Genomic DNA, 26,878 nt, shown 5'->3' with positions numbered 1-26,878 from the left:
AGTCAGGGCCATTTTCCAGCTGTTCACATCTGGGCTGCACTGAAGTGCAGATCTGTATTCCAGAAGGGAAGGGGCTGTGGGACTGTCCAGCTGTGTCACCAGGGAAGGGACCGGGACCATGGGAGGAGGGGACCCTCGCTGCCTCGCTGCCCCTCCCCAGCTCTGCCGAGGGAAGATCAGCTCCCGTCCCTCCGCTCATGAGTGGAGATGAGAATAATAGCGCTCATCAAATATGCATCGGGTCCTGCAGCTGCTGCAGCACCGATGGCTCCGGGGGAGGGATGGTCCCCAGCAGGAGCGGGGCCAGGAGCACCGGGCCAGCCCCAGGCCATGCAGGCGAGCTGGCTACCCCAGGTGAGTGGCTGCGGGTCCCCCAGCCGGGTGGCACCTCCTTTGGGCTCACAGGGCCACGCTGCCTTGGCCGGACTGACCTTTGTGTGTGATGTTGGTCCTTTAGGCAAACGCTGCAGCTCAGATCCTCTGGGACAGGGTGTGTGGTGTCCTCTCGCCTCTGCCTGTCCCTGCCTGTCCCTACCTGTATCCTCGCTGCCTTTATCCTCCCTTATCTCATCTTCTGCCTCCCACCTTTCCAATAGCCCCACATTCCCACGGCACTCCAGTGCAGAGCAGCCTCCCCTGAACGCCCCCTCCTTCCCCAGGACCCTCTACCCCACATCTCCTACCACCCCTTCCCCACACTCCTTTTTCCATGGGACTGTTTTGCCCTGGGAGAGCTCCTGGGCTTGGCTCTGGGATGAGGTGATGGCCCAGGGCTGTGACCTGGCTCCAGGGCTGCCAGCCAGCACTCCTGGGTGCACGCCAGCGTCGTGCCCAGCTGGTCTGTGCTTCCAGCATCTGCTCCGGCCTCTCTGCTCCCATAACACCTCCCTCGTGGGCAGCAGGCAGCAGCTGGCAGGCAGGGATGTGCCGTGCATTGCCCATGTGCTGGGCCCCCATGCTCAGTTTGGAGGGGGGAACAGGAGGGGGTGGAAATTAGCCTGGTCAGGAGGGCGATGGGTGCTTGGGTGAGCAAGGAGAGACCCCACAGTGCCCCAGGGGCTTGGAGGTCCGTGCTGCTGTCACATGGCTGGGTTGGTCCAGCTTATCCCTGTGTTCTCAGCACTCCTGGGGCTGTGACTGGAGTGACAAGAGCTGCAGCAGGGCGGCCCCACCTGCCCACAGGTGTTTGGAAGTGGATGTGCAATGATGCAGAACTGATGACAAGGAAGGGGATATGGTGAGAGGCGCTGCCGCAGCCGGGAGGTGCCCAGGCCGGCTCCCTGGGGCCGGAGCACGGAGCTCCTGGGAAGTAGGGCAGTAATGGGGCCGGCGTGGTGTGGTGTGGTGGTGGCACGGAGCCCCGCTCCGGCTGTAACTGGAAACAGGCTGTAAGCGGACCCGGGGCCGGCTGGTGGCCGCAGACCTACTTGGAGACGCGGAGCTGCTGCCCCCGGAGCTGTGCCCGGCGATGGTACACTCCAAAGGAACACTCCAAAGGTACAGTCTCGGGCAGCCGCGCGTCCTGCCGGGCTGGGGGGGGGTGAGCTGTCTCCATCCCCTCCCTGCATCCAGCCACGGCACAGCCCCAGGCTGCGGCCGTGGGACTGGGACTGTCCCAGTCCATGTCCCTGGGGTGAGATGGCTTTCCCTGGCTCACCCACGTGGCTGCAGCCATTCGGGAGTGACGTGGTCAGAGGATGCTCTGGGCATCTTCTCCTGTTGCCACCCCAGGGACCCCTCACTGCCAGGTTTGGCACCCACGGTGTCTGTCATGTCCTGCTGCTGGATGCAGCCAGGCCCAGACACCCTGGAAACAGCCACCAAGTGTGGGTGCCCACGGTTTGGGGTTTGTGGCCTTGGGTTCCCCCTCCAGCTTCCAGCATCTGCCACCATTCCACTGAGTCTGGGAATGAGTGCCCTTCTCCCAGCTCTGCTGTGCCAAAGGCTGTGCCCAAGATAAGGATCATGGGAAGGTGTGAGGGGGTCTGGTGTGGGAGCTCAGGCTGTGGAAGGCAGTGCCTGTGTGGGATGAAGCTCCCTTCAGGAGCTGTGCCAGCACCAAGACCACTGTGGGGCCTGCTGCCCTGCCTGGGAGGGGATGGAGGTATGGACTGTAGGGGCAGTGGGATGGTAGCACCCTGCTGCCATCAGAGAGGCTGTGTCTGTGTCTGTTTGAGGGGGTTCCCTACCACATCACGGTGCCCAGGCCTTGTGTGCCCATGCCAACAGGTTCAGTCCAGCAAGTGCTGCTTGTTTTCGGGTTCCACCAGCTGCTGCACAGCTGGATGCTGCTGCTGCTGCTGCCCCCCTGGGTCTCCCCAAATACCCCCAGCGAGGGCGTGCAGCGGGTGCTGCCCCTGCCCACACCGATCCTGCTGCTGCCCAGCAGGTGATCTGTGAAGGACAGTGAGTTCCCACTGCTGCTGCTTAAACTTTGATGAGCTGCAGCCGCAGCAATCCAGCCCTGGCATTAACATTTGATGTGGTCACCCCACGCCTGGGCACCTGTGTGTGCCAGCAGGCTGCTGGCACCGCCGCGGGGCACACGTGTGGCACAGACAAACCCTCTCGCTGGCTGTGTGTGGGCACATGTGGCACCCTGCCTGTACCTGCCACCCTGCCTGGTGTGGCACTGGCGTATCCCTGTGGGCTCTGGGCCCCTCGGTGCTTCTGTGGGGCTGTGGGGTTTGGACCGGTGTCAGGTTCCTCCCGTGTTGCTCCTTTTGGCTGTGTCCCTGCTGCCTTGGGCTCTGCAGAATTGTCACCTCTCTCCTCGTGCCGCCGTTTGGCTTCAGGGACCCCTGGGCTTCATCCGCCTCCGTGCTGACTGCAGGAAGAGACCGATTTCCCAGGGAAGGGCAGAGGGAGCCCCGAGAGGCGGGGAGGTGGCAGGGTCCAGTTTTGGGGTGGTGACAGAGCCGTCCTCTGCCGTGTCCATCTTGGGGGACGCTCCCAGCAGCGAGGGCCCTTCCCTGCTCCTTCGGAAAAGTCTCGGGGCCAGCGTGGTGCATCCCTTGCATTATTCATGGCGCCGTGAGCCCGGCGGTTGTGTTACAGCCAGAGCTCAGCCACCAACTCGCGGGGTGTGCGGGAGGCAGGAGCAGCTCCCCGGGCTGCCCCGGGGCCCGTCCCGCCGCCCCAGCGCGATGCCAAGCGGGCGGCCGCCGGTGCCCGAGGGAGCCGCGCACGGGCATGTGCCTCGCCAAAACCAGGCCCAGGTAAATACCCTCCCAGGGCAGGCAGCGGGGTCGGGAGCCGGACGGTGTGCCGGGAGCTGGCTTGTGCCGGCACAGGGCATCGCCTTCCAGAGCCCCACCGGGGCCGGAGCATGAGCACCCACCGTCGCCAGGATGGCTGGCAAGAAGGGGGACCCCAAAAAGGAGGCCAAAGGGAAAGGGAAGGTTGGAAAGAAGGGCAAGAAGGAGGAGCCCAGTGAGTCGGAGGATGCCTCGGATGCAGAACTGCTGAAGGAAGAGGAGAGCGAGGAGACGGAGGTGGTGGAGGAAGAGAAGCATGAGGAGGAGGAAGCTGCAGAGAAGCCCAAGAAGGGGAAGGGGAAAGAGAAGGAGAAGGGGAAGGAGGAGAAGGGGAAGGAGAAGAAGGGGTTGCCCAAGGCAGGGGTGGCAAAGAAGATAGGCCGGGGAAAGAAGGTGCAGCTGGAGACGCAGGAGGAGGAGGAGGATAAGAGCGATGCCACGACAACCAAGAAGAACCTGAAGGGCACCTCCAAGATGGTGATGGGGTTGACGACCGACAAGAAGAAGAAAGGGGCCAAGGGTGCGGAGGCCAAGGGCCAACCCAAAGAATCCGCGGAACCCGGCCTGGCCGAGGAGGAGGAGGCGGCAGCGCTGCCGAAGGCCCGGGCGAAGCGGAGCCTCCGCAGCACTTCAAAGCTCTTCCTGGGCTTCAAGAAGCTGGGGCTGCATCGGCCCAAGAAAGGACAGTTCAAGAACACGTCCCGCTTCTTCTGGGGGCTGCATAAGCAAAGCACCAAGAAGAGGAAGAAGAAGAAGAACAAGGCGGTGCTCAAGTCCACCTCCAACCTGATGATGCGCTTCAAGCACGTGGGCAAGAAGAGGAAGGAGGAGGCCGCCAAGGAGGAGGCCGCCAAGAAGCAGGCCTCATCGAAGCCGTCGTTCCTGCTGCTGCGGCGGGGCGGGCAGGAGGCCGAGAACGGCGCGTCGCTCTTCCGCCGGTGCCCGGAAAGGAAATTCAAGCCACGGGCACGGGTGCTGAGCAAGGCGGCCGCCGCCACGGGCTGGCTGGCCAGGAAGGTGCTCTCGCGGCGCGGGCGGCTGACGGGGCTGACGGGGGGCAGCCGGGCGACCGACACGGCCTGGCTGTCCCGTATCGGTGCCAGGAAGCTGCCGTTCCCTGCGGAAGACGAGATCCTCAGGCACCGGGCCAACATGAAGCGGATCCCTGGCAGCAGCGGGCTGCCGGCCCCCGGCACTGCGCGGCAGGGCAGCATGGTGAGGCGTCTGTCCCGGCGGCGCTCCCAGCACGCGCCGGCGGAGCCGCCGGTGCCACGCTATGGGTGGGCCGAGGAGGAGGACAGAGCCTTCAGCCGCCGGCGTGGCTATGGAAAGGAGGAGGGTGCAGCCTACGGCTCCCGCCGGGGCTATGCCAAGAAGAAAGATGGAGCCTACGGGCCCTGGCGTGGCCACCCCAAGGAGGAAGGTGGAGCCTACAGCCCCCAGCACGGCTATGCTGAGGAGGATGGAGACTACGGCCCATGGCACGGCTACACTGATGAGGAAGATGGAGCCTACAGCCCCCAGCACGGCTACTCTGAGGAGGAAGAAGGCTACATGCAAAGCCCAGCCTACCCGGCTGGGTACAGGTTTGGGGACGTAGTGCCGACACCCTATGCTGACTACCCTGGCTACGAGACGGAGGAGGAGGAGTATGATGTCTGTGGGGGGTTTTGGGAGGAGGGTGACCCGCCAGGGCATCCCTATGGCTACACAGAGCTCGAGGATGAGGGGCCGTTTGGTGGTGGGTCCCCCCTCGGCCTCTATGACCCCTATGGCAGTGACCCCGAGTATGGAGAGGAGGCAGGGGGACCCTTTGGCTACAGGGGGGAACCCTATGAGGACTTTGGGGAGCCCTTTGCTGGGGGGTACCCAGGGGAGGAGTACCCTGAGCACCGCATTCAGTACAGCGAGGGGGGGTGGGCGCCACATGCCCAGTCCTCCTGCAACCCCTACGCCCTGGGCCTGGAGGAGATCGCCGAGGCCGAGGAGCCCGAGGAGTGGGAGGAAGAGGAGGAGGAGGAGAAAGACTATCCCTTCTCCATCCTCAGCACCTCCTCACTCCGGGGCATGCGGGAGACTCTCTCCTCCAAGCTCTCCCTCAACAGGAAATTCAGGCTCTTCCCCCGGCCCCAGGTCAAGCTTTTCGGCAGGGACCGCCTGGACGTCCCCCTCCCGCCGTCCCCCCACCTGCCCGCCGCCCGTGACGAGGACGATTACGACGAGTACGAGCCGCCGCGGCCCCCGGCAGCCCCCGGCCCCGCAGCGTCCCCGGCACGCCGGGTTTCGGCAGCGCGGGCGTGCGGGAGCCCTCTGGGGCAGTTCCTCCAGCGCTCCCTCTCGCAGCCCCAGAGCCACTCGCCCCGGGGTGCAGGGGGATTGCGGGGCCCCCGCACCCCCCAGCCCTCCTACAGACGCTCCAGCCGCAGGCTGGCGGGGACAGAGAGCGCCGGTTTGGGGGGCCGGGACCCACCGTCGCGAGCATCTCCAGCCAGGGACCCTTCCCCGCCGGCGGGGCCCTGGGTGCAGCCCCCTCCCCGGGAGCCGGGGGCTGCGCGGCGGCCGTCGCTCCGCAACCCCTTCGCCAACCCCGTGCGCTCCCCATCGCCGCCGCCAGCCCGGCCTCGCCCCGGCAGCACACGGGGCGAGGGGTCGCTGCGATCCATCCGTGCCAGCCTCCGGCGCTTCAGCCCCGAGCCCCCCGCCCCGCCGCCGGCCGCCCCCCGCTCACCCGGGCCCGGGGGGAGGCGCTTGGGGGGCCCCGCGGCGGGGTCGGGGAGACCTCTGTCAACGCGGCGGAGCAGCCCCCCCGGGCTGCCGCTCCCCCAGGCCTGGCCACGGCTTCCCGAGCCCCCCACCAAGGCGGTGAAGCCGCTGCAGAGGACCCCCTTCCTGGCACCGTCCTCCCGCCCCGGCAGCCGCCGCCTCGGCCGCCCGGGCCCCTCCTGGGATGAGGAGCTGCCCCCCTGGCAGGGTGCCCCACGGGGTCTCGCCGGTGTGCCTCCCCCGCCCAGCCCCGCTCCGAGCACCCCCAAAAGCTTCATCCAGCGCATTGGGCAGCCCCTCGCTGGGATGGCCCCCCACTCCCCGCCGGCCAGGCCGCCTGCCGAAGCAGGGGGGCACAGCCCCTCCCCGGGGCGCTCCGTGGGGCAGTCCCTCGCATCGCTGCTCGTCAGGAGCATGGCTTCCACCAAAGGCCCTTCATCCTCACCACCCACCCGCCACCCATCCACCCGCTCGCCCTCCTTGCCCCGGCGCTCATCCCTGCGGGACGGCAGCACCCGCAGGTCACCGAGCCCACCGCCGGGGCGCCGGGGCTGGGCCGATACCGGGCGCCCCGTCCTGCCCTCCAACCCGCGTGGCAACCGGAGCCCCTCACCGCAGCGTCGCGCCGCTTTCCCACCCCCCCACGGGCGAGCCCCCGGCTCCCCGGTCGGGCCCCGCCACGGCGCTCGGCCCCCGGGGCCGACAGAGCCCGTCGAGGGCGAAGGGGTGGCCGGGGAGGAGGGTGCGGGGCGCTACGCGGTGGTGACGCCGCAGGTGCAGAGGTTGGGCTCCTTCCGGCGCGCGTCCCGCATGTACAAGCAGCACTGGTCCACGCAGCACGTCGTGCGGGTGCGGGAGATGCCCGACGCCTGGACGGCCGAGCAGGGCCCCCCCCAGCAGCCCACCCAGCGCAGCCGGCGGTGGGCGAGCCAGCGGGGAGCCGACATCGCCCGATACCTGAGCCAGCGCTCGCCGGCGGGCGGCTGGCGGGACAGGCACCCCTGGGCGGACGGGTACCTGGGCACCAAGCAGCCCTGGCGCACCAAGGTAACGCCGGCGGGGAGCCCCCCACGGGGGGATGGAGCCGGGGGGCCAACCCGCGGGACCAGGGATGGGGTGGCGTGCTGAGGTGGCTGCCGGCTCCCCGGGGAACAAAACCGCTGGTGCCAGAGGGTTCGCAGCGCTCGAGGTGGGGGGTGCTGGGTGGGCTATGGGTGGTCTGGGTGCTGGCGGGGGTCCTGCCACGGGGAGCAGGCTGGAAGGGGGGCTCATCGCCCTTTGTGTGTCCCCCCCAAGGACGGCCCCTTTGGGGACACTTGAGTCTGGTGTATGGAAATGTGGAGACGCGATCCGGCGGGGCCGGGTGCGGGCGGCACGGTGACCCGGCGGGTGTCCGCTTTCCTGCCCACCGCCTGGCCGGCCGCCAGCGCAGCCTCCTGGGTGACACCCGTCCTGTGTCACCTCTGCCCGTGGCCGTGGGGAGCAGCCTCAGCCCCGCGGCTCGGCCCCCTTCCATCACCTTCCCTGGAGGTGCCACCCTGCCCAGGAGCCTCCATCGCCCACCCCTTGCAGCCGTGGTAGGGGTGGCACAGCTGGGGGTGGCACGGTGAGCAGGACTGGGCTTCTCAGGACCAGTCTTTCCTGGGACCATCTCCAAGGATGCCTTGGTGGCCCCATGTCCCTGTATCCAGCTCTGCTGCTCTTCCCTGACACACAACACTCTTGTTGGGGTACTGGTTGCAGGGCTGTGGGACGTCTTCTTGGGGTTCCTGCCATTACTGGCTTTGTGTCCCCTGGTTTGGGGTGACAGATGGCAGGTTTGGGGGGGTGGTGGTGACTGGGTGGAACAGCTGAGGGGTTTGGCACAGCCCTGCCCTGACAGAGCTGGGGTGGTTGCTCTGTGCAGATGCAGTCGCTGTGCAGCCTGCCCATCATGCGGTACCAGGAGCCGCAGGAGGGAGATGGGCTGGAGGACATGACCCAGCTGGAGTGAGTGTCCCCATCCCCTTTGTGACCTGGGGGGGCTGATGGGGCTGCATTTCCAATTGTGCACACTGGCCCGGCTGCTCCCACCCCATCCCATTCCAACATGGAGGCCACTCCAGTCTCCCAGGGCTGGAGATGCTGGGGACACACTTGGGGCCCCCACCATTCCACTGTCACCCCCTAAAGCAGCCTCTGCCCCCTCCCAGGGACCTCCAGGAGGCCGCAGTGCTGAACAACATCCGGACGCGGTTCGAGCGCCAGCTCATCTATGTGAGTTTAGGGGGGCACAGCATCCCCCAAAGACCCCAGGTGTGAGGTCTTTGGGGGGCCATTGCCCTCCCAGGGCTTGCAGTCTCAAACCTCTCTCTCTGGCAGACCTACATCGGCAGCATCCTGGTGTCAGTGAACCCGTACCGGCTCTACAACATCTACGGGACGGAGCAGGTGCTGCAGTACGAGGGCAGAGCCCTGGGGGAGAACCCACCGTGAGTACCCAGGGGTTCCCCAGATATCCTGTGGGGATAGGGGCACTCCTACCTGCTGTCACCCACCTCTGGGTCCCACAGGAGCCCTGGGTGGCCCCAAGCCCCTTGGGTGCTGGGTGCTGGAGCATCTGTGTCAGTGCATGGGGATGCTTGGGGTACATTTGGGGTCCTTGTGCGGGGGCACTGAGGCACCACCCCCCCTCCCTCTTCTGCTTCCCCCCACCCCAGGCACCTCTTTGCCATCGCGAACGTCGCCTACTCCAAAGTGATGGATGCCAAACACAACCAGTGTATCATCATCAGGTGTGACACGGCTGTCCCCACGCACGGCCCCCCGGGGTGGCCTCTAACCAGCACCACCGTAATTGCTGGGGCGGTGCCACTGGGGATGTGGTGCTGGGGTTTTGGGGAGGGTTTAGGGTGGGCACCCCCTGCTTGGCTGGGGATGATGACCCCAGCCGTGCTCCCACTCTGTATTTCAGTGGGGAGAGTGGGTCAGGGAAGACCGAAGCCACCAAGCTGATCCTGCGCTACCTGGCAGCCGTCAGCCAGAAACGCAGCACTGCCCCACAGGTAGGGTGATGCCCCTGGGGACACCCCCATCCCCGTGAATCCATGTCCCCATGTCCCCACCCTCTTCTCCCTGTGCTCTCCTCCACCTCTGCTCATGGCTCTGCTGCTCTCTCCTTCTCCCCACGCTTCCACATGGACCATGGCAGATAGAGGTACTGGGGGGGGGCATATGAGCTGGGACAGTTCAAGGGGATGGAATGTCATGGTGGCATCTTGACCATGTCACCCCAGCTGCAGGGGGATGGTGGGAGGGACAGGAGGAGCTCGGTGCATGAACGTGGGTGGGGTCCTTGTACTCTCTCACATCCTCGTTTAACCTGGCTGTGGTGCACACCTCAAATTTGGGCACCCATGGGTGTCTGCATGGGGCTGAGGTGTCAGGGAGGGTGTCAGGGGGTGACGAGGGGGGTGCCCCCACCGTGGGGACAGCCCGTGGTGTGTCAAGTGCCCAGGCTGACCCCCCAACTCTCCCCATCACCACAACAGATCCTGGAGGCGACCCCCTTGCTGGAATCCTTCGGCAACGCCAAAACCGTGAGGAATGACAATTCCAGCAGGTTTGGGAAATTTGTGGAAATCTTTCTGGAAGAGTAAGTAATGCTGAGCAACACCTGTGTGTGGCTGTTCCCCCTGTGTGTCCACCTGGGAGTGCCCAACCCAGTCCCTCACCCCGCTGCCAGGCTGACCCTTGGCTCTGGGGGGACACATGGGGATAGTTTTGGGGACAAACCATGAGTTGGAAAGGTGTTAACACCTGAGGACAGGTGACTGTCCCTGGGGTGGGGGCAGGGACACTGTGTCCTGGGCTGGAATCCTGGCCATTCCCAGTCCCCATCCCTGTCCCCATGTCCCATGTGCTGGGGGGAGCATCGGGGCATGGGTGGGTGCCTCAGGGGGGGTCCCAGCCCTGCCCACGCCGAGGCTGCAGTGGTTGCCCGCTCTCCCCCCTGCAGCGGCCTGATCTGCGGTGCCATAACCTCGCAGTACCTGCTGGAGAAGTCCCGCGTGGTCTTCCAGGTGTGTGGTGAGGGGCTCCTGGGCTCTGCCCCTCCACTCTGCCCCCTCCGCCTCCCCCTCCCCAGCTCTGTCCTCTGCTCCCCAGGCCAAGACTGAGCGCAACTACCACATCTTCTACGAGATGCTGGCGGGGCTGCCCGCCCAGCAGCGCCAGCGGTACTGCCTGCAGGGCGCCGAGACCTACTACTACCTGAACCAGGTAGTGAATGTGCCCCTCCCCAGCCCCCCCCCCCCACTGCCTGATTTTTGGGGGGGCTGCCCAACCTCAGGGTGCAGGAGGATCCCTGAGTACTCAGCGTGTGGGTGGGGACGGTGCTCAGGGCAGGGTGAGCCCCCCATACTGGGTGCTGCTCCCCCACCCCACCCCAAGACCCACTGATGGACCGAGGGGGTTGTGCCAGGGCGGGAACTGCGAGATTCCCGGCAAGGACGACGCGGAGGATTTCCGCCGGCTGCTCAACACCATGGAGGTGCTGAACTTCAGCGTGGACGAGCAGAACAGCATCTTCCGCATCCTCTCCTCCGTCCTCCACCTGGGCAACGTCTACTTCGAGAAATACGAGGTACCCTGCGGGGAGCCAAGAGGTGCTCCTCGGGCGTGGTTCCTGGTGTGGCGGGTTGGGTGGTGGGAGGGGTCATCACATCCCACCGCATCCCCCCAGACCGACTGCCAGGAGGTGGCCACGGTGGTGAGCGCCACGGAGATCCGGACGGTGGCTGAGCTGCTGCAGGTGTCCCCCGAGGGCCTGCAGAAAGCCATCACCTTCAAGGTGACGGTGAGTACAGGGGGGAAAACAGGCGAGGGGGAGGGTCTCTGGTCCCTGGGAACCGTGGCTGGTGCTGCTAAAACTCCATCACGCTGTTTCCCAACCAGGAAACGCTGCGGGAGAAGATTTTTACCCCTCTGACTGTTGAAAGCGCCGTGGATGCCAGGTAGAGGGAAGTGGGGCTGTGCTGCCGGGGGGACACAGGGGATTGACCCTCAGGAATGGGCTGAGAGGTGAAATGCCAGCTGGGAAAAGAGATAGTCAGGTCCCCCAGTGTCGATTAGGCTCACCAGGGATTAAAACTCCAGCCCTAAGGCCTGCCCTGTGCTGTGATGGGTGCTGGCCATGGCAGTGGGGATGTACACAGTGCCATGCCATGCCATTCCAGAGCTCCATCGCTCTTCTCCTTCCCAGGGATGCCATTGCCAAGACCCTCTACTCCCTGCTCTTCGGCTGGCTCACGGACCGCATCAACAAGCTGGTGTACCCGCGGCAGGAGGCCCTCTCCATCGCCATCCTGGACATCTACGGCTTCGAGGTGAGCAGGATCCGTCCCAGCTCCATCCTGGCTCAGTCCCAGCTCCATCCTCCTGGGGTCTCAGGCTCAACAGACCTTCCTTCTTGCAGGACCTCAACTTCAACAGCTTCGAGCAGCTGTGCATCAACTATGCCAACGAGTACCTGCAGTCCTTCTTCAACAAGATCGTCTTCCAGGAGGAGCAGGTGGGTCAGTGGGCAGTGCCAGGCTCTGCCCCCATGACAGGGGGATGGGGCTCGGGTGTGACCTGGTGCTGGCCCTGCAGGAGGAGTATCTCCGGGAGCAGATCGAGTGGAAGGAGATCCCCTTCACTGACAACCAGCCCTGCATCGACCTCATCTCCCAGAAACCCTATGGCATCCTCCGGATCCTGGATGACCAGAGCTGCTTCCCCCAGGTGAGGGGTGCCTGGTGATGAGGTGGCAGCACTGTGTGATCACTGTGGTTATGGAGTCACTGTGGCCAAGGGCTGCTCTTCTGGGCTGTCCTGGACAACCTGGGAGACCATCTGGATTTCACCAGACTGTATAAACCCCAGGAATCATAGAATCATCATAGAATCCCACAATGGTTTGGGTTGGAAGGCACCTTAAAACTCACTTAGTTCCAACCTGCTGTGAGCTGCCCAAGCTGTGTCTCACCCCTGTGTCCCTCCCCAGGCCACCGACCACACGTTCCTCCAGAAGTGTCACTACCACCACGGGACAAACCCGCTCTACACGAAGCCCAAGATGCCGCTGCCCGAGTTCACCATCAAGCACTATGCAGGGAAGGTGACCTACCAGGTGTGTGGCAGGGGGTGCCCAGCTGGGGTGTTGAGCAGGAGGCTGATCCTGCACCAAGTGGGGAGGTGCAGCACAGGGGGTCTGGCTGGGATCCCCCATCCCGGCCTGGAGCTCCTCGCCTCGCCCCGTCGTGCCACCAGGCTCCTCACCGTGAGGTTTTGCTCTTTGCCAGGTTCACAAATTTTTGGATAAAAACTACGACCAGGTCCGTCAGGATGTGCTGGACCTGTTCATCAGCAGCAAGACCAAGGTAGGGCCCTGCCTGAGCCTGGTTCGGTGGTGACACAGGGTACTGGCGGCCCCCTTCCATATATCCCTTTTCATGTCCCCGAGCAAAGCCAAGGGGGACCTGAAGCAGAAGATGCCTCTGGTCCACCCTGTGCCTCTGGGCTTTCCCTCAAGTATTTGACACAAATGGGCACGTGGGCTGCTCTTATGCTTTGTATCCTAATCCATATCCTCATCCCTATCCCTGTCCAGGGAATCCAGCCACAAATAGAGGATGCAACTGCTTAGAGCAGTGGCTGGGCTGGGAAGAGGAGCCAGGGAAGCTGCACCATCCTGGCCACCTTCCTCCTCACCATTCTCGTCTCCCCAAGGTGGTGGCCAACCTCTTCTTCGGCCATGCCCAGGTGATAGCGCGGCAGAGGAGCCTCATCCGGAGGAGCAGCACCAGGACACGGCGGTACAAGGCTCCCACTGTGGCCGCCCGCTTCCAGCAGTCGCTCCTGGAGCTGGTGGAGAAGATGGAGAGGTCAGGGTGGGCAGGGTGGGCCATGCACTGGGCTGGTGGGGACAGGGTGACAGTGGAACTTGAGCCTGAGCTGGCAGGGCTGGCTTTGTCCCCTGTCCTCCATGGCTAATGGGGTCTCTCCGTTGCAGGTGCAACCCCTTCTTCGTGCGCTGCCTCAAACCCAACAACAAGAAGGTGACAGCCAGGGCTTTCCAGCCTGCAGTGATGCCAGTGCTGCCTGCCCCGCTGGCACTGGGAGCGTGGTGGGAACACACTGAGCAGGGCTTTGCCCAGGCAGCCAGTGAGGTTTCCTCCCGTTCCCTCCCCAGGAGCCGGGGCTCTTCGAGGCTGACGTGGTCAGCAGCCAGCTGCGCTACTCGGGCATCCTGGAGACCATCCGCATCCGCAAGGAGGGCTTCCCCATTCGCATCCCCTTCCTCGTCTTCATCGACAGGTGCCTGGGGGCTGTGGGTGGGGTACTGCCATGTGGCCCTGTGAGAGGAGACTGCAGAGCTTGAGGGTGTTTTTGGGGGCTGTGTTTGGGCCGGGGTTCCCCCACAGTGGGAGCTGGGCCCCATCGCTTGGATGCACAGCTCCCATAGAAGCTGCATCTCCCGGCACGGTGCTCGTCACTGCAGGGAGGGTCCATGCTGGGGTCCTGGCAGGGTCCTGCATGGTGACAGTGTCATGGGCTCACCCAGGTACCGCTGCCTCGTCGACATGTGGTCCAACATCATTCCCAACGGAGCCAACTGCGTGGAGATGCTGAGGAACCTCTGCACTGTTAACCCCAGCATGTACTATGTCGGTGTCACCAAGGTACCGGTCTGGGAGGGGTTTTGGCTCCGGGGGTTCCCTGGGGGGTGGTGGCCAGGGCAGGGGGCTCATGGCGCCATCCCTGCTCCCAGCTCTTCCTGAAGGAGCAGCTGTACCAGGCACTGGAGAGCAAGCGAGCCCGTGCCCATCACCTGGCCGCACTCACGCTCCAGCGCTACGCTCGCACCTTCTTCATCAAGCGGCGCTTCCGCTCCCTCCGCCGCAAGATCATCCTCCTGCAGACCCGGGCACGGGGATACCTGGCCAGGTGGGGGTCCCAGGGGGTCTCTGGTGGGTGGCAGAGGGTGATGGGTGGCAGAGGGTGACGGGTGCCCTCCCGCAGGCAGCGGTACCGGCGCATGCGGCACACGCTCATCAAGTTCAGGTCGCTGGTGCACATCTACGTGAACCGCCGGCGGTACCTCAAGGTGAGGTGGGGGCTGGCATGTCCCAGGGGTGTCCTGGGCACCTGCTCCCACCCTGCTGCATGTTCACTGGAGGGTCTGTGGAAAGCACCCCCAAATCCTGAGCCCCTCCAGGCCCCACGCTACCCCCTCCTCCATGTCCCGTGGGGCACTGATGGTACCTGCTCAATGAAAACCTGGTGATACTGGGGAAGGCAATGGCACCCCCCAAATTCCTGCTACCTCTGGGTCTCCCTCCCTTCTGCTGGGACTCAGAGTGGCTGTTCTGCTTGCAGAGGAAGGAGGATGCTCGCCGGCGGGCTGAGGAGGAGAAGGAGAGGATGAAGGAGGTAACAGGCTGTGTTGCTGTGCCCTTGTCCCTGCCACGTGCTTGCCCGCTGAGGCACCCATGGGTGCTGGCATGGGAAGCAGTGTGGTGAGTGGGCACATCCCTGTGCTGTGGCTGCAGGAGCTGACACGGAGGGAGGTGGTGGATGTCACCCACCTGGAGATCCCGGCCGAGCTGATGGGGCTGCTGGAGGCGGCTGCAGGTGAGCGTGTCCTGCAGTGCCATCGCCCCCAGCCCCTTGTCCCCATCCCCCCGGCCGTGCCGTAGCTGCCCACTGTGCCACAGCCGCCCAGGAGGTGAATGCTGGCTGTGTGGTCCTGGTGCCGCCGCCGGCGCTGCAGCCTGACTCCAAACTCACCCTCCCGCTCGACATCAACGACTACCCCATGGCCAAGTACGTGCGGGGCCACTTCCAGGTAAGGTGGGCACCGCGGCCCGGCACTGGGGATCCTGTCCAGACAGCTTTTGGGGGGTCCCCGGCACCCCAGTTGTGGCTGAGCGTTTAGAATCAGGGTCCCTGCGGCGCTTCCCCACACCATCCCCCCGGGCTCTGCCCCAGCTTTGGCCCCAGGGATGCCACGGGGAGCAAGAGAGGCTGGATCCGGGGTGGTTGTGGTACTGTGGTGAGCTGGCTGCCACCTCCCTCCCTCCCCGTGGGTTCCTGTCGTCTCCAGAGGCCGGGGGGACCATGCTGAGGCTATCGGAGAGAGACCCGCTGAGCCCTCCTGGACGCCCGGCGCGGGGCGGATCCGGAACGCTGGGGCGGGAGACCAGGTCGCTTTGCTGCCGGGACCCCGGCCCCATCCCCGGCCACTTTGCCCCATTCCTTCTCTTTGCCCTCTATTTTTGCCTTGTGTTTCCCTGTTCCCAGCATTTTGAGTGGTAGCACCAGGGCTGGGTCCTGCTCTCAGCCTCGCCCAAGTGCCGGCATAGAATCATAGACTGGTTTGGGTTGGAAGGGATGTTAAAGCCCATCTCATTCTAACCTCCTGCCATGGGCAGGGACACCTTCCACTGGACCAGGTTACTCCAAGCCCTGTCCAACCCTTGAACACTTCCAGGGGTGGGGCAGCCACAGCTTCTCTGGGCAGTCTGTGCCAGGGCCTCACCACCCATCTCTGGTGCTGCCAAGGGCACAGCACAGCTTGAGCCCATCCCTACCCCATTCCCGACAGGCTGCTGGCCCCATCCTGTGCCCCAGCCCTTTGGCAGCCCCACAGTCCCCATCCAGCATCAGCACCACGCTCAGCACCCTGGGGCCGGCCCCTCGTGGCCTGAGGCTGTCCCCAGGTAGCCACGGGTGCGGGTGTCGCCGCAGGAACCGGCGTTCGGGATGCTGACGGCCCCGCTGAAGGCCCCCCTCACCCGGCTGGACGAGGAGCTGTGCCACGAGGCACTCAGCATCTTCCAGCTGGTAGGTGGGACAGCATGGGATCCATTATCGCAATCCCCTGCCCGCTCCCTGCCTGGGGCTGGAGGGAGGACCTGGCTGTCCCCTTGGCAGATCCTGCGGTTCATGGGGGACCCAGGGCTGGGCGGCCTGCAGGAGACCCTCTTCGGCAACTACATCGTGCAGAAGGGGCTGTCGGTGCCGGGGCTGCGGGATGAGCTCCTGGCACAAGCTGCCAACCAGGTCTGGCGGAACACCAACGTCAACAACGAGGAGCGGGGCTGGCTGCTCTTGGCCACCTGCCTCAGCGCCTTCCCCCCGTCCGCCGCCTTCGACAAGTACCTGCTCAAGTGAGCCGGGGGTGGGCACGGGGATGGGGAGCAGGGATGGCTGGGACCCTTGGGGATAGACTGGCATTCGTGCCTGGGGACACTGCTGTGGGTCTTCAGGGCACTCTCCTGGCACCTGTGCCTGAGGATGCTGCCCAGCCTGGCACACGTGGCCAGGGATGCTGACCAGATCCTGTTGGGGTTGCTCTGAGATACCTTCAGAATTCCTCTGGCCATCCTGGCACATATGCTCAGGGATGCCTCCCAGGTCCAGCTGGAGATGCTCTGAGGTCCCTCTGGGATCCCTAGAGCCAACCTGGGATTATGCTCAGGTTTCCCCAGGATCTATTGAACCAGCCTGGCACATGAGCCCAGGATGCCACTACACAAATCCCTCTGGGGATGCTCTGAGGTCCCTCTGTGTTCCCCAGGGACATCCTGGCACATGTGCCCAGGGATCCTGCCCAGGTCCCTCCAGGTGCTCTCTGAGGTCCCTCTGAGATCCCTTGGGCCAGACTGGCCACGTGCTCAGGATGCTGCTGAGATCCCTTGGGGGATGCCCTTAACCTCTCTGTGGTCCCCTGTGCCAACCTGGCACATGTACCCGGGGTCCCTCCTGCAGCACCATCCCTTGCCAACAGGTTCGTCTCCGACTATGCCTTCGCTGGCTACAAGCCGGTGTGCCAGCGCAAGCTGATGCACGCCATGGCCCGGGCACAGCTGGGCACGGCAGCTGCCCGCACCTTCCCGCCCTCGCTGCTGGAGTGGACGGCGAACCGGCAGCAGGCCAGCATGGCCCTCGACCTGCACTGCTTCAACGGTGCGGCTGGCGCGGTGGCGGCGAGGGGCGGGCCCAGGGTGACCACCCTCATGGACGGGAGGGGGCTGGTGGGACCAGCTCATGGCCCGTCCCTCCCCAGGTGACCAGTTCTCCTGCCCCGTCCACTCCTGGAGCACGGGCGAGGACCTGGCAGGCGATGTCCTGAAGCACAGGTAGGCACTGGCTTGGCACCCATGGTGTCACCCCGGGGCTGTTTTGGGTGTCACCAGGAGCGGGGAGTTGGGATGCCCAGCTTGTGGGCAGGGTGTCCCCAAAAAGCTGGGGCACCGCTGGTAGCCCATGCCCATCCCCAGCGTCTGGCTGTTGGCAGGGGGCTGGCAGAGGGCTGGCGTGGCTGGTCCGTGGCCATGAAGGTGGGTGCCCAGTGGGCCGAGCTGGCTGGCCACGACTATGTCCTGGATCTCATCTCCGACCTCGAGCTGCTCCAGGGCTTCCCCAGACAGAAATCCTGCTTCCTCATCGCGTGGGATGGGACTGAGAGCCTCGGCAGGGACAGCCAGGTGTAGGTACCTGGGCAGGGATGGGTTCCCTGCTGTGGGACTGGTGGGAGGAACCCTGGCACCAGGCTGGATGGGCGCTGGATAGGGGTGGGTGGGCTCCTGGAGGGGATCTGGCACCTGATGGGTGCTCGGTGAGCGAATCCTCCCTCTCTGCAGGGTGCTGGGACATGGATTGGATTTGGATGAGGTGCCTCCTCCCCCAGCTGTGAAAGCCCCCACGCTGCCCTCCACAGAGGTGTACCACCCCCATGGTAGGGCATCATCCCCCTGGCCCCTGGTGCTGCAGTGGAGCCCTGCTGCTGGCAGCTCATCCCTCCTCGCCCCCCTGCAGATGGGGAATTTGGGGAGCCACGCAGCCAGAAGGGTCTGGACCGGTACCTGGACAGCCTCTTCGATCCCGTGCTCTCCTATGGCAATGGGGTGAGAGGGACTTCCCCCTGCCCAAGGCATTTTGGGGTGCAGGTGGCTTGGCCATCTTACCCTGATTCCTGCCCCCAGGAGCTGGAGAAGCCGGCCATCCTCTCACAGAGGATGAAGGGAGGAGGTGGCGTGGGAGGGGGGGACAGTGGCAGTGATGCCAATCGGAGTGGACCCCCTGTGCCTGCGGAGATGCGTCAGCCGAGGGGTGAGTGCCCCGAGCACTCCCACACCCCACCCCAGCTCCCTGCCTGTTTCCCTGCCTGTTTTCTGGTGGGGGGTCTGCAGGCAGGACCTTTCAGCTGATGTCTCCTCTTTGCCCTTGCAGGCGCAGAGCCAGCCCTGTCCCCGCAGAGCCGGCCAGATGCCAACCAGCCACCCGGACCCCTGGTCAGTGCTGGAGGGCTGGGAGGGGTCAAGCCCCTCCTCTGCTTCAGGGCAGCTCCCTTGGGCAGCCCCTGGGGATGGGGGCAGCTGGGGGTGCCAGGTGCTGATGGCACAGAGTCCCTTGCAGGGCAGAGCAGCGGAGGGGACGCCAGCCCGCATGCCCCAGCCCCGGCCCTACTCGCAGAAAGCCGGTAAGGGGTCCTGGTGCAGTGGGGTGGCCACGGGGGCTCATGACACCGAGGCAGGGCCCAGGTGTGGGGGCAGTGTCCGGCCCCCTGAGCCATGTGCTTGGCCCCACAGCAGCTGTGGGGCGGCGATGGCCGGGAGAGCTGGTGCGGCATTCCCGGCTCAACTCGGAGCATTTCCCACGGCCCACGCACGACATCCGCAACATCATCCGCCAGTGCCAGCCAGCCCTGCGCAGCTCCCAGGCCCCCAGGTACCCACCCGGGTCCCCAGCCAAGCCATGGGCTTCTCCTGCCTGCGGGTCCATGTGCTGGCCCTGATGCCAGGGTGCAGGGAACGGTGGGGTGCAGGGAATGGTGGGGTTGCAGGTGATGCCAGGCACAGGTGGTGCTGGGGTACAGGTAATTCCAGCGTGCAGGTGATGCCAGGTACAGGTGATGCCAGGATGCAGGTGATTCCAGGTATAGGCAACGTAGGATGCTGTCTCTGCAGCAAGCTTTTTGGGAAGAAGGTGGACCCCCATGAGGAAGCTGTGCAGATCCTGAAGGAACAGCTCTCGGCAGCTCGGGTGCCAGCGGCTGTGGTAGGGATGTGGCTGCCCCCATGTCCCCCCCACCGGGCTGGGGGTGTCACTGGCCCTGACCACAGCCCCTCTGTGCCTCCCAGGGGCCCAAGGAGGTGGTGGCCACGGTGAAGCCGGTGCCCAGTGCCAGGTACCAGCTGCGAGCACCCGCAGGGCGTCCAGCAGCCCCCGGCCCCCAGGTATTGCTGGGCAGAGCTGTGGCACTGCGGGGGCCAGGGTGGAGTGGGGCATCTCATCCTCCCAGTGGCACTGGGTGATGCCTTATGCAGCCCGGTGCTAGTCTGGCTCCACAGCACCCTCATTGAACAGCCACTGTCTCCGGCTCAACCGGACAGCTGCTCCTCGTGCCTCAGTTTCCCTGGGTGGATGGGGCTTCCTGCAGGGCTTTCTGTCCCTTCACAGTCTCTGTATCTCGGGAGCTCCCATCTGAGGCACAGCAGGTCCAGACTCAGCTGCACCGGAGCTGCAGTGAGGACTTCTACACCTACCACAACGTGCCCTGGAAAATATTCATCCGGAAGGAGGTACGGATTTATGGGGACACTCAGGGACAGGCTGGTGCCAAGGTGCTACAGGGATAAAAGGGGGCTTTTCACCAAACCCTGTTCTCTGTCCTGACAGGTTTTCTACCCTAAGGACAGCATCAACAACCCACTGCTGCTCGACCTTGTCTTCAGGCAGGTGAGGCACCAAGCTGGCCCCTGGAAGCTGAGGTATTCCCCATTCCTACATTCCTGCCATGTAGGAGCTGCCCCCAGCCAGGGGGAGCGGGCAGGGCAGAGGGGCTGGGGTCCCACCACACGCCCTGGCATGACCTGACTGCTCCTCACCCCCTTCCCCAGATCTTCAACGACGTGTTGTCCGACACCTGCATCCGGATCAGCCAGGAGGAGCGGCTCCGCTTGAAATCCCTCTTCGGTAACCCCCGACCGCATCCCCCCGTCCTGCTGCTCCCTGCCTGGGGGGCTCACACACCTTGGGGGGCTCACACCCAGCCTCTCTGGTGCCTAGTCTCATCTCCTGGGGCCGTGACTGGCTCTGCTTAAAGCTGGGGTAGTTTTGCCTCCAAATGCAATGACCCCCCGGTAAGTTAGTGCTCCATAATGTCACGAGTTCTGTCAGGTCTCAGCCAGTTGCCAGTGGGACATGGGCCTCTCCATCATGTTCCTGCCTGGCCTGGGAAGGCTATGATCATCGCTGCTCCTGCTGGGAACCATGTCTGGATCCTTCCCAGGGAAGGGGGATGCTCACCAAGATGTATTTCCCTTTCCCCACAGCTGAAAACAAGCTGGACTCCTTCAGCCCTGTGGCCACCGAGAGCGTCAAGAAGGAGATCATCGCCGCGGCCCGGGATGGCTGTGAGGTGTATTTCTCCCGTCTCTTCCCCGCCACGGTGAGGGTTTGGCCGTGGGGCAGGTCAGCACGGGGGCCACCACGGCCCCGTGCCCCTGGCTGAGGCACTGTCCTGCCCACAGGGCAGTGTGGGGACGGGTGTGCAGATCCTGGCTGTGTCCCACGCTGGCATCAAGCTGCTGCGGCTGGTGAAGGGCACCAACGTCCCCGGGGAGCAGCTGCGGGTGCTGCGGGCGTACAGGTGGGGGTGAGGAGCGTGGGGAGGCCGGGGTGGGGTGGGTGCCGTAGGTGCCGGGTGTTTCAGCCTCCCCTCGCCCTGCCCCAGCTACGCCGACGTGCTCTTCGTGACCACCCCATCCAGGAACATGCTGGAGTTCAACCTGCGCAGCGAGAAGCTCATCCTCTTCTCCCCCAAAGCCCCCCAGGTCAAGGTCATGGTCGACCAGTTCATCACGGAGCTCAGGAAGGTGGGGGGGTGCCCTGGGCCTGGGGTGAGAGGGGGCATGTCCTGGGGGTCAGACCCTGCCTGTGTGCCCACACTTTGGGGGCTGGGAGGGCACCCTGCTGAATGGGGCCGTGCCTGGAGTTGGGGGGAACACCCTGGGGTGGTCCTGAGGCTGTGGGTGCTCGAAGTCCCTGTGCTAGGTGGGGTGTGGGTGTCCCTGCGTGCAATGGCAGTGCCAGCCCCCCTGTGCCCAGGACTCCCAGTACGTGGTGGCCGTCAGGAACTACAGCCCGGAGGATGGGGGACAGCTCAGCTTCCACAAAGGGGACATCATCCACCTCCAGTCGTTGGAGCATCCTGAGAGAGGTGAGAGGCCCCCACACAGCCCCCCATGGTGAAACACCCTCATGGGGGTGGCAGGACTGATGGCTTCACCCGCCCCAGAGGTAGCCACGTACTTGTCTTGCACCCTGTGACGCCCTGTGTCCCCATGGTGTCAGACTACTACTATGGCTGCGTGGTCCGCAAGAAGGTGATGTACCTGGAGGAGCTGAAGACGGGCACCCAGGACTTTGGTGAGTGCCACACTGTCCCCATGCATGTCCCTGGTGTGCCCTGAGCTGTGTTCTTTCCTGGGGCTGGGGCACAGGGCAGGATCCTGCCTCTGTTACTCCTCAGCAGGATGGTTTGGGATCTTTTTGGCACCGACCCAATGCAGGGGATGTTCCCCTGTGGGTCCCACCCTGAGTGGCACCGGATGCTGCCCACGTCCCTGCAGGTGACGGGCTTTGTGGTCCCTGTTCCCTGCCTTTACCTCAAATGCTGCTGAACTGCAGACGCTTCCTGCCAAAACCTGTGGCCAGACCACTGGAAAAGGCTGTGAAAGGCAGGAGGGAGCAGACAGAGGTTTTTTTGGGAGTGTCCACCTGGGCTGCCAGCCCGGGGCCATCCCCACCATCTGCCCACTGCAGGGTGGAAGTTTGGGGCCATCCACGGCAGGCCAGGGCTCTTCCCTGCCGAGTACGTCCAGCCCGTCGCGGCGCCCGACTTCGTGCATCTGCCTGCGGAGAGGAAGGAGGAGCCCAGGGACAAGCAGGGCAGGGTGGCGGCTTCTGCGGCCGTGGCCGTGGCCGTGGCCTCCACTGCTGCCGCCCAGGAGCTGGACCGGAAAACTGAGGTGGGTTCTGGCCTGGGGCTGCTGCCCGGCGCTGGCTGTGCCCGGTGCCCACTGCCCCGCTCCGCAGGCATCCCCGGCCAGTGCCACCTTCGCGGAGGGTCTGGAGGGAGACGGTGCCGAGCAGCTCAGGGATGTCCCAGGGACCTGCCCCATGCTGGCCTTCGCCCAGCGGCATTTCCGTGCGGCTCGACATGGGACCACGTGAGTGTCCAGCGCTGGGACGGGGGACACGCCGTGGTGGGGACACCTGTGCCCACCTGCTCCCTGGAACCTCTATCCCAGGGATTCCTGTGGGACAAAGGCCAGGAGGGATGTGCCCAGTGTGCTGGAGATGCTGACGTTCACCAAGGTACAGGGGAGTGGGGAGCCTGGGCTGCCCCTGCCCTGCTGTCACCTGCAGCTCCCACCGAGATCTCAGGGAGAGCTCCCTGAAGGGCACTCCATCATCCCTCTGGCTGCTCCTGGGAGCTGACCCTCTCCCCCCACTCCAGATCCCCATCCAGGAGTCGCTCATCGAATTTGTGGATGGTGGCATCAACAAACTGGCTGCTGAGGCTTTCCAAGGTAGGCAGGAACATGAGCATTGTGTCCCCCTGTCCCCTGGCCATTCCCAGCCCATCCTCTGAGGACTGTGGATGCAGGACCAGGATGGGCAGATGGAGTGGCCTGAGGGACTTGGGTCCTCTGGTCCCACTGCCCCATGTGCCTGTGACGTGCTCACCCAGGGGAGTTTGTCCCTGGGGAGGGGGTGCACTGAGCTGTGTCACTGCGTGGCTTTGTTATCCCCAGCTGTGATGAAGTTCATGGGTGACCACCCTCTGCAGGGGCAGACGGAGCTGGACGCTGTCTGCACCATCCTCAAGGTAAATCCACCATGGGGGCAGCGAGTCCTGGGGGTGGCCGGGGCAGGGGGTGGCCTGGGCAGTGGGTGGCAGCTGTGCCTGTCCCCCAGCTCTGCGCAGAGCACGAGGTCCTGCGGGACGAGGTGTATTGCCAGATCATCAAGCAGATCACCAACAACACCAGCTCCAAGACGTGAGTCCCTACGCCTGCCTGGGACAGCAGAGACTGGCACTGGGGACACTTGTGTCCCTGGCTGGGCTGAGCAGCCACAGCGTGGGGCGAGACACGGGGACCCCATCCCCAGGGTGATGGGTGCCACCGTGGGCACCCTCGCCCTGCTCAGTGGTTTAGCCCTGGCTCTTCCCACAGGGACAGCTGCCAGAGGGGCTGGAGGCTGCTCTACATCCTCGCTGCCTACTACAAGTGCTCCGAGGTGCTCCGGCCCTTTCTCCTGGCCTTCCTGCAGGACGCCAGCAGGCACCCGGAGCTGCCCTTCCACGGTAGGGGCTGTGCTCACCACAGGGTGCTGGGTGCACGCTGGGGAGGGACACCCTGGGATGTCACAGGGCTCAGGAGTGGTGGCTCAGCCCTATCCTTCATCCCAGTCCCTGTTCCTGCCAGGCATCGCCAAAGCCTGTGAGCAGAACCTGCGGAAAACCCTGCAGTTCGGCGGCCGCAGCCTCTTCCCCAGCAGCATGGAGCTCAAGGCCATGGTGGTGAGGCTGGGGGCTTGTGGGTGCCCGTGGAATGTGGGGCAGGGCTGGTAGCAAATTGAGAAGCCCCTTAGAAGTTCTGGATACCTGCATGGTCTTGGGATCCCTCCATGGGCTTGGGGATCTTGCCCAGACACTGCTCTAGAACTGAGCAGATCCTTTTTTGGGATCTTCCCAAAAGAGCACAGTCCTTTTTGGGGTCTGCTCTTCACTGCTTTGGGGGTGCCCCAGGCTTTCAGGGGTCCCCAGTGGGGATGCAGCTCTGTGGACTCAGAGCTGGAGGCGTGATGGCTCACATGGCAAGATGGGTAAGAGATAGGATGATCCCAGTGGGATAGCTGCAGGATTTGGGGTGTCCTCTGGGGTCTTGCTGTGCAGAGGGCCCCCCTGCACCCCAACGAGTCCTCTCGTGCAGGCTGGACGCAGCGCCAAGCGCCAGCTCTTCCTCCTGCCCGGTGGCATCGAGAGGCACCTCAAGATCAAGACGTGCTCGGTGAGTCAGAAGGGGCAGGAGGCTCCGTGCACCCCAGGACTGTGGTGACCCCCCAGAGGGTGCAGATGTGGGAGGGCTGCACTCCTCGCTGTCCCCACTGTGGGACTTTGCTCACGGGGAAAGGCAGATCCCCTCCTGGGCAGTCACGTGGGATGAGCCTCAATGCAGGACGTGTTTGGTGGCCTGGAGCGCAACAGGGGGATGTGGCAGCGCCCCAGCCACCTGTCCCTGTGCCCAGGTGGCTCTGGATGTGATCGAGGAGCTGTGCTGCGAGATGGGGCTGCAGCATCCTGAGGCTTTGGAGGAGTACATCCTCTTTGTGGTGACCAACAGAGGTGAGGGGCTGGTGGGGACAGGATGGGAAGGCTCTGCTGGTGGTGTGGTGGCCATGCTCAGGCTCCCGGGTGGCACAGGGCAGAGTGTGCGGCCACTGACCCGCCGGGAATACGTCTTGGATGTGGCTGCCGAGACAGAGTGCCGGGACACCAGCTACACCTTCTGGTGCCGCCGCGTGGTCTGGAGCCAGCCCCTCAAGTTCGACAACGAGCTCTACGTCACCGTCCACTACAACCAGGTCGGGCCACCCCATCAGCCTGCCCCAGGGCCACCTCCCTGTCCCCCCCAGAGCGTACCCTGTCCCCAAGCTGTGTCCCTGTGCCCTGTTTCCCCCCACCAGGTGCTCCCTGACTACCTCAAGGGGCTGTTCACCGTCCTGCCGCCCGCGAGGCCGGGAGAGCAGCACTTCCCGCACGTGGCCAAGCTGGCCGCCCTCCAGCACCGAGCCAAGGACCACCACCACCTCCCCACCGCGTACGGCCAGGGATGGGGCATCCTGAGGGGGAAAACACACATCCCGTGGGGTTTGGGACCCACTGGCCAGCGCTGGCGCTGACCTCGGACTCCCCGCAGGCGGGAGATGCAGGACTACGTCCCCCCGCAGCTCTTCCGCCTGCTGAAGCCGCAGTCCTGGCTGCAGATGGTGACCCAGCACGTCCAGCAAGCCAAGGCCCTCAGCGCCCACCAGGCCAGGGCACAGTTCCTGGGTGAGGGGACAGGGATGGGGACAGGGAGGTGACACAGATGGGGAGAGGATGCTGAGAAGATGCAGTGCTGATAAGGATACAGTGCTAATGAGGATGCAGTGCTGCTGGAGACACAGTCCTGCTGGGGATACCAGGCTGTTGGGGATGGGAGTTGCCCAGGAGGTGATGGGGATGGGAAGCATCATCCTGCCCGGAGGGTGATGATGATGGGGATGGAATGCTGCTGGGTGGCTTCTCTGCAGGGACTCTAGGACAGGCAGCTCCCTTGTGTGGAGCCTGAGGTGCTGCACGTGGAGGGCAGGACGCATTGGCAGAACAGGACAGGCTGCTCCCAGGCCCCTGATTCCCTTAGCTGCTCCGGGGTCCAATCCTGCTCCTGATCCAGAGCCTGAAGCAGTGCAAGGCTCCAGGAACCAAACCAGCTCCTGTCAGGCATGGAGCTGGCTGAGCCCTTGGCAGAGCCGCTGTGGGTGCAGTCCACCCTGGGTACCGGGCAGGAGTGGGTGGCAGTGGGCACTGAGACCCCGTCCTGCACCCTGCAGGGCTGCTGAGCGCCTACCCCATGTTCGGCTCGTCCTTCTTCTACATCCAGAGCTGCAGCAACAACGCCATCGTCTCGCCCTGCATCCTGGCCGTCAACCAGAACGGCCTCAACTTCCTCAGCAAGGAGACCCACGTAGGTGGGGGGGCTGCGTGGGATACACGGGGTCACGGAATGGTTTGGGTTGGAAGGAACCTTTAAGGCTCATCCAGTTCCATGGGCACCTCCTGCTAGACCAGGCTGCTCCAAGCCCTGTCCAGCCTGAGATCCCTGCTCCCTTGGGTGGGGTTCACAGGGCCGCTCCCCCCTGTTCCCACCAGGAACCCATCGCCAAGTTCTCGCTGAACGAAATCCAGTCCACGCGGACGCAGCGGCCGACGGCCGGATCCAGCTATCCCTACGTGGAGATCACGCTGGGAGACCTCCTGGCCCAGGGCATCACCCAGCTGCAGCTGGAGCAGGTTGGGGACACCCGGGGAGGGCCCTGCTGGGGGTCCCGCGGCAGCAGCACGGCCACTGACCGCCGGCGTGTCCCCCTGGCAGGGCCTGGAGCTGTGCCGGGTGGTGGCCGTGCACATGGAGAGGCTGCTGGGCGCCCGGGAGAAGCGGCTGACGCTGCCGCCCAGCGAGATCACCCTGCTCTGAGCCCGCCGCGGCACCCCGGGCCCCGCCGCGGGGCACAGCGGGTGCGGTGCCCCCGGGGACGTCCCCAGCGCGGCCGGTGCCGCTGTCCCCGCTCGCAGCTCCTGTTGTTATGGGGTTTATACACGCCCAGGAGCCCGGCACGACTCGCTGTCCGTGGTTTTGTGCCGCACTCGGTGCCGCCGGGGGGATGCTGCCCCTCGTTCCTCAGTTTCCCTGTCCCAAGTGCCTTCATTTCCCCATCCATCCCAGTGCCTGTTTCCCCATCCCGGTGCCCCAGTTCCCTCTCTATCCCGCCCTGTATCCATCCTCACTTTCCCGGTCCCGCCCCCCTCGCTCGTCGCACTCCCCGCGTCCGCCAGGGGGCGCTCGCGCCGCGCACCCGCCGCCACCTCTGCGCTCTACGCCCCCTCGCCCCCCCCCCTCTGCCGCCGCGCTCTCGCCACTCGCCCAATCAGCCGCCGGCCCTCTGCGCTCGCGCCCGCCTCCCAACCAATCAGCGCGGGGCGGGGCGGGGCGGGG

The 26,878-nt window shown here is 64.9% G+C and overlaps 1 protein-coding gene across 1 annotated transcript; it reads left to right on the top strand.

Annotated features, from left to right (window-relative positions):
• The first annotated feature begins 4,046 nt into the window (after nucleotides 1-4,046).
• On the top strand, nucleotides 4,047-26,501 carry MYO15A (myosin XVA). The gene is made up of 64 exons (XM_050317783.1): nucleotides 4,047-7,067; nucleotides 7,927-8,009; nucleotides 8,213-8,276; nucleotides 8,382-8,491; nucleotides 8,720-8,794; nucleotides 8,974-9,064; nucleotides 9,551-9,654; nucleotides 10,018-10,081; nucleotides 10,167-10,280; nucleotides 10,483-10,644; nucleotides 10,744-10,857; nucleotides 10,956-11,014; nucleotides 11,263-11,386; nucleotides 11,476-11,571; nucleotides 11,652-11,783; nucleotides 12,046-12,171; nucleotides 12,344-12,421; nucleotides 12,771-12,925; nucleotides 13,054-13,099; nucleotides 13,234-13,358; nucleotides 13,606-13,723; nucleotides 13,813-13,988; nucleotides 14,064-14,148; nucleotides 14,421-14,474; nucleotides 14,594-14,675; nucleotides 14,759-14,889; nucleotides 15,792-15,887; nucleotides 15,978-16,213; nucleotides 16,834-17,012; nucleotides 17,113-17,185; nucleotides 17,344-17,535; nucleotides 17,690-17,784; nucleotides 17,865-17,953; nucleotides 18,032-18,158; nucleotides 18,279-18,340; nucleotides 18,465-18,528; nucleotides 18,638-18,776; nucleotides 19,016-19,106; nucleotides 19,190-19,262; nucleotides 19,323-19,349; nucleotides 19,509-19,630; nucleotides 19,728-19,787; nucleotides 19,949-20,024; nucleotides 20,384-20,499; nucleotides 20,582-20,700; nucleotides 20,785-20,926; nucleotides 21,159-21,270; nucleotides 21,405-21,479; nucleotides 21,876-22,081; nucleotides 22,149-22,282; nucleotides 22,364-22,430; nucleotides 22,573-22,645; nucleotides 22,871-22,944; nucleotides 23,034-23,116; nucleotides 23,294-23,424; nucleotides 23,546-23,640; nucleotides 24,053-24,130; nucleotides 24,369-24,465; nucleotides 24,544-24,704; nucleotides 24,807-24,940; nucleotides 25,040-25,173; nucleotides 25,716-25,849; nucleotides 26,035-26,175; nucleotides 26,258-26,501. Exons 1-64 carry the CDS (start codon nucleotides 4,047-4,049, stop codon nucleotides 26,357-26,359), a joined length of 9,798 nt encoding a protein of 3,265 aa, XP_050173740.1. The 3' UTR covers nucleotides 26,360-26,501.
• Nucleotides 26,502-26,878: the final 377 nt, after the last annotated feature.

Source organism: Myiozetetes cayanensis, unplaced genomic scaffold (assembly GCF_022539395.1).
Source record: "Myiozetetes cayanensis isolate MyiCay16 unplaced genomic scaffold, myiCay2020 scf20-37, whole genome shotgun sequence".
Lineage (NCBI taxonomy): Eukaryota > Metazoa > Chordata > Aves > Passeriformes > Tyrannidae > Myiozetetes > Myiozetetes cayanensis.
The sequence above is the reverse complement of the archived record's forward strand: the minus strand, read 5'-3'. Positions and strand labels throughout refer to the sequence as shown.

Coding starts and splice junctions, on each gene's coding strand:
- MYO15A (XM_050317783.1), top strand. CDS start 4,047: ATGATGCGCTTCAAGCACGTGGGCAAGAAGAGGAAGGAGGAGGCCGCC. Junction 8,010..8,212: donor GAGGACATGACCCAGCTGGA/GTGAGTGTCCCC, acceptor GCCCCCTCCCAG/GGACCTCCAGGAGGCCGCAG. Junction 12,422..12,770: donor TCATCAGCAGCAAGACCAAG/GTAGGGCCCTGC, acceptor CGTCTCCCCAAG/GTGGTGGCCAACCTCTTCTT.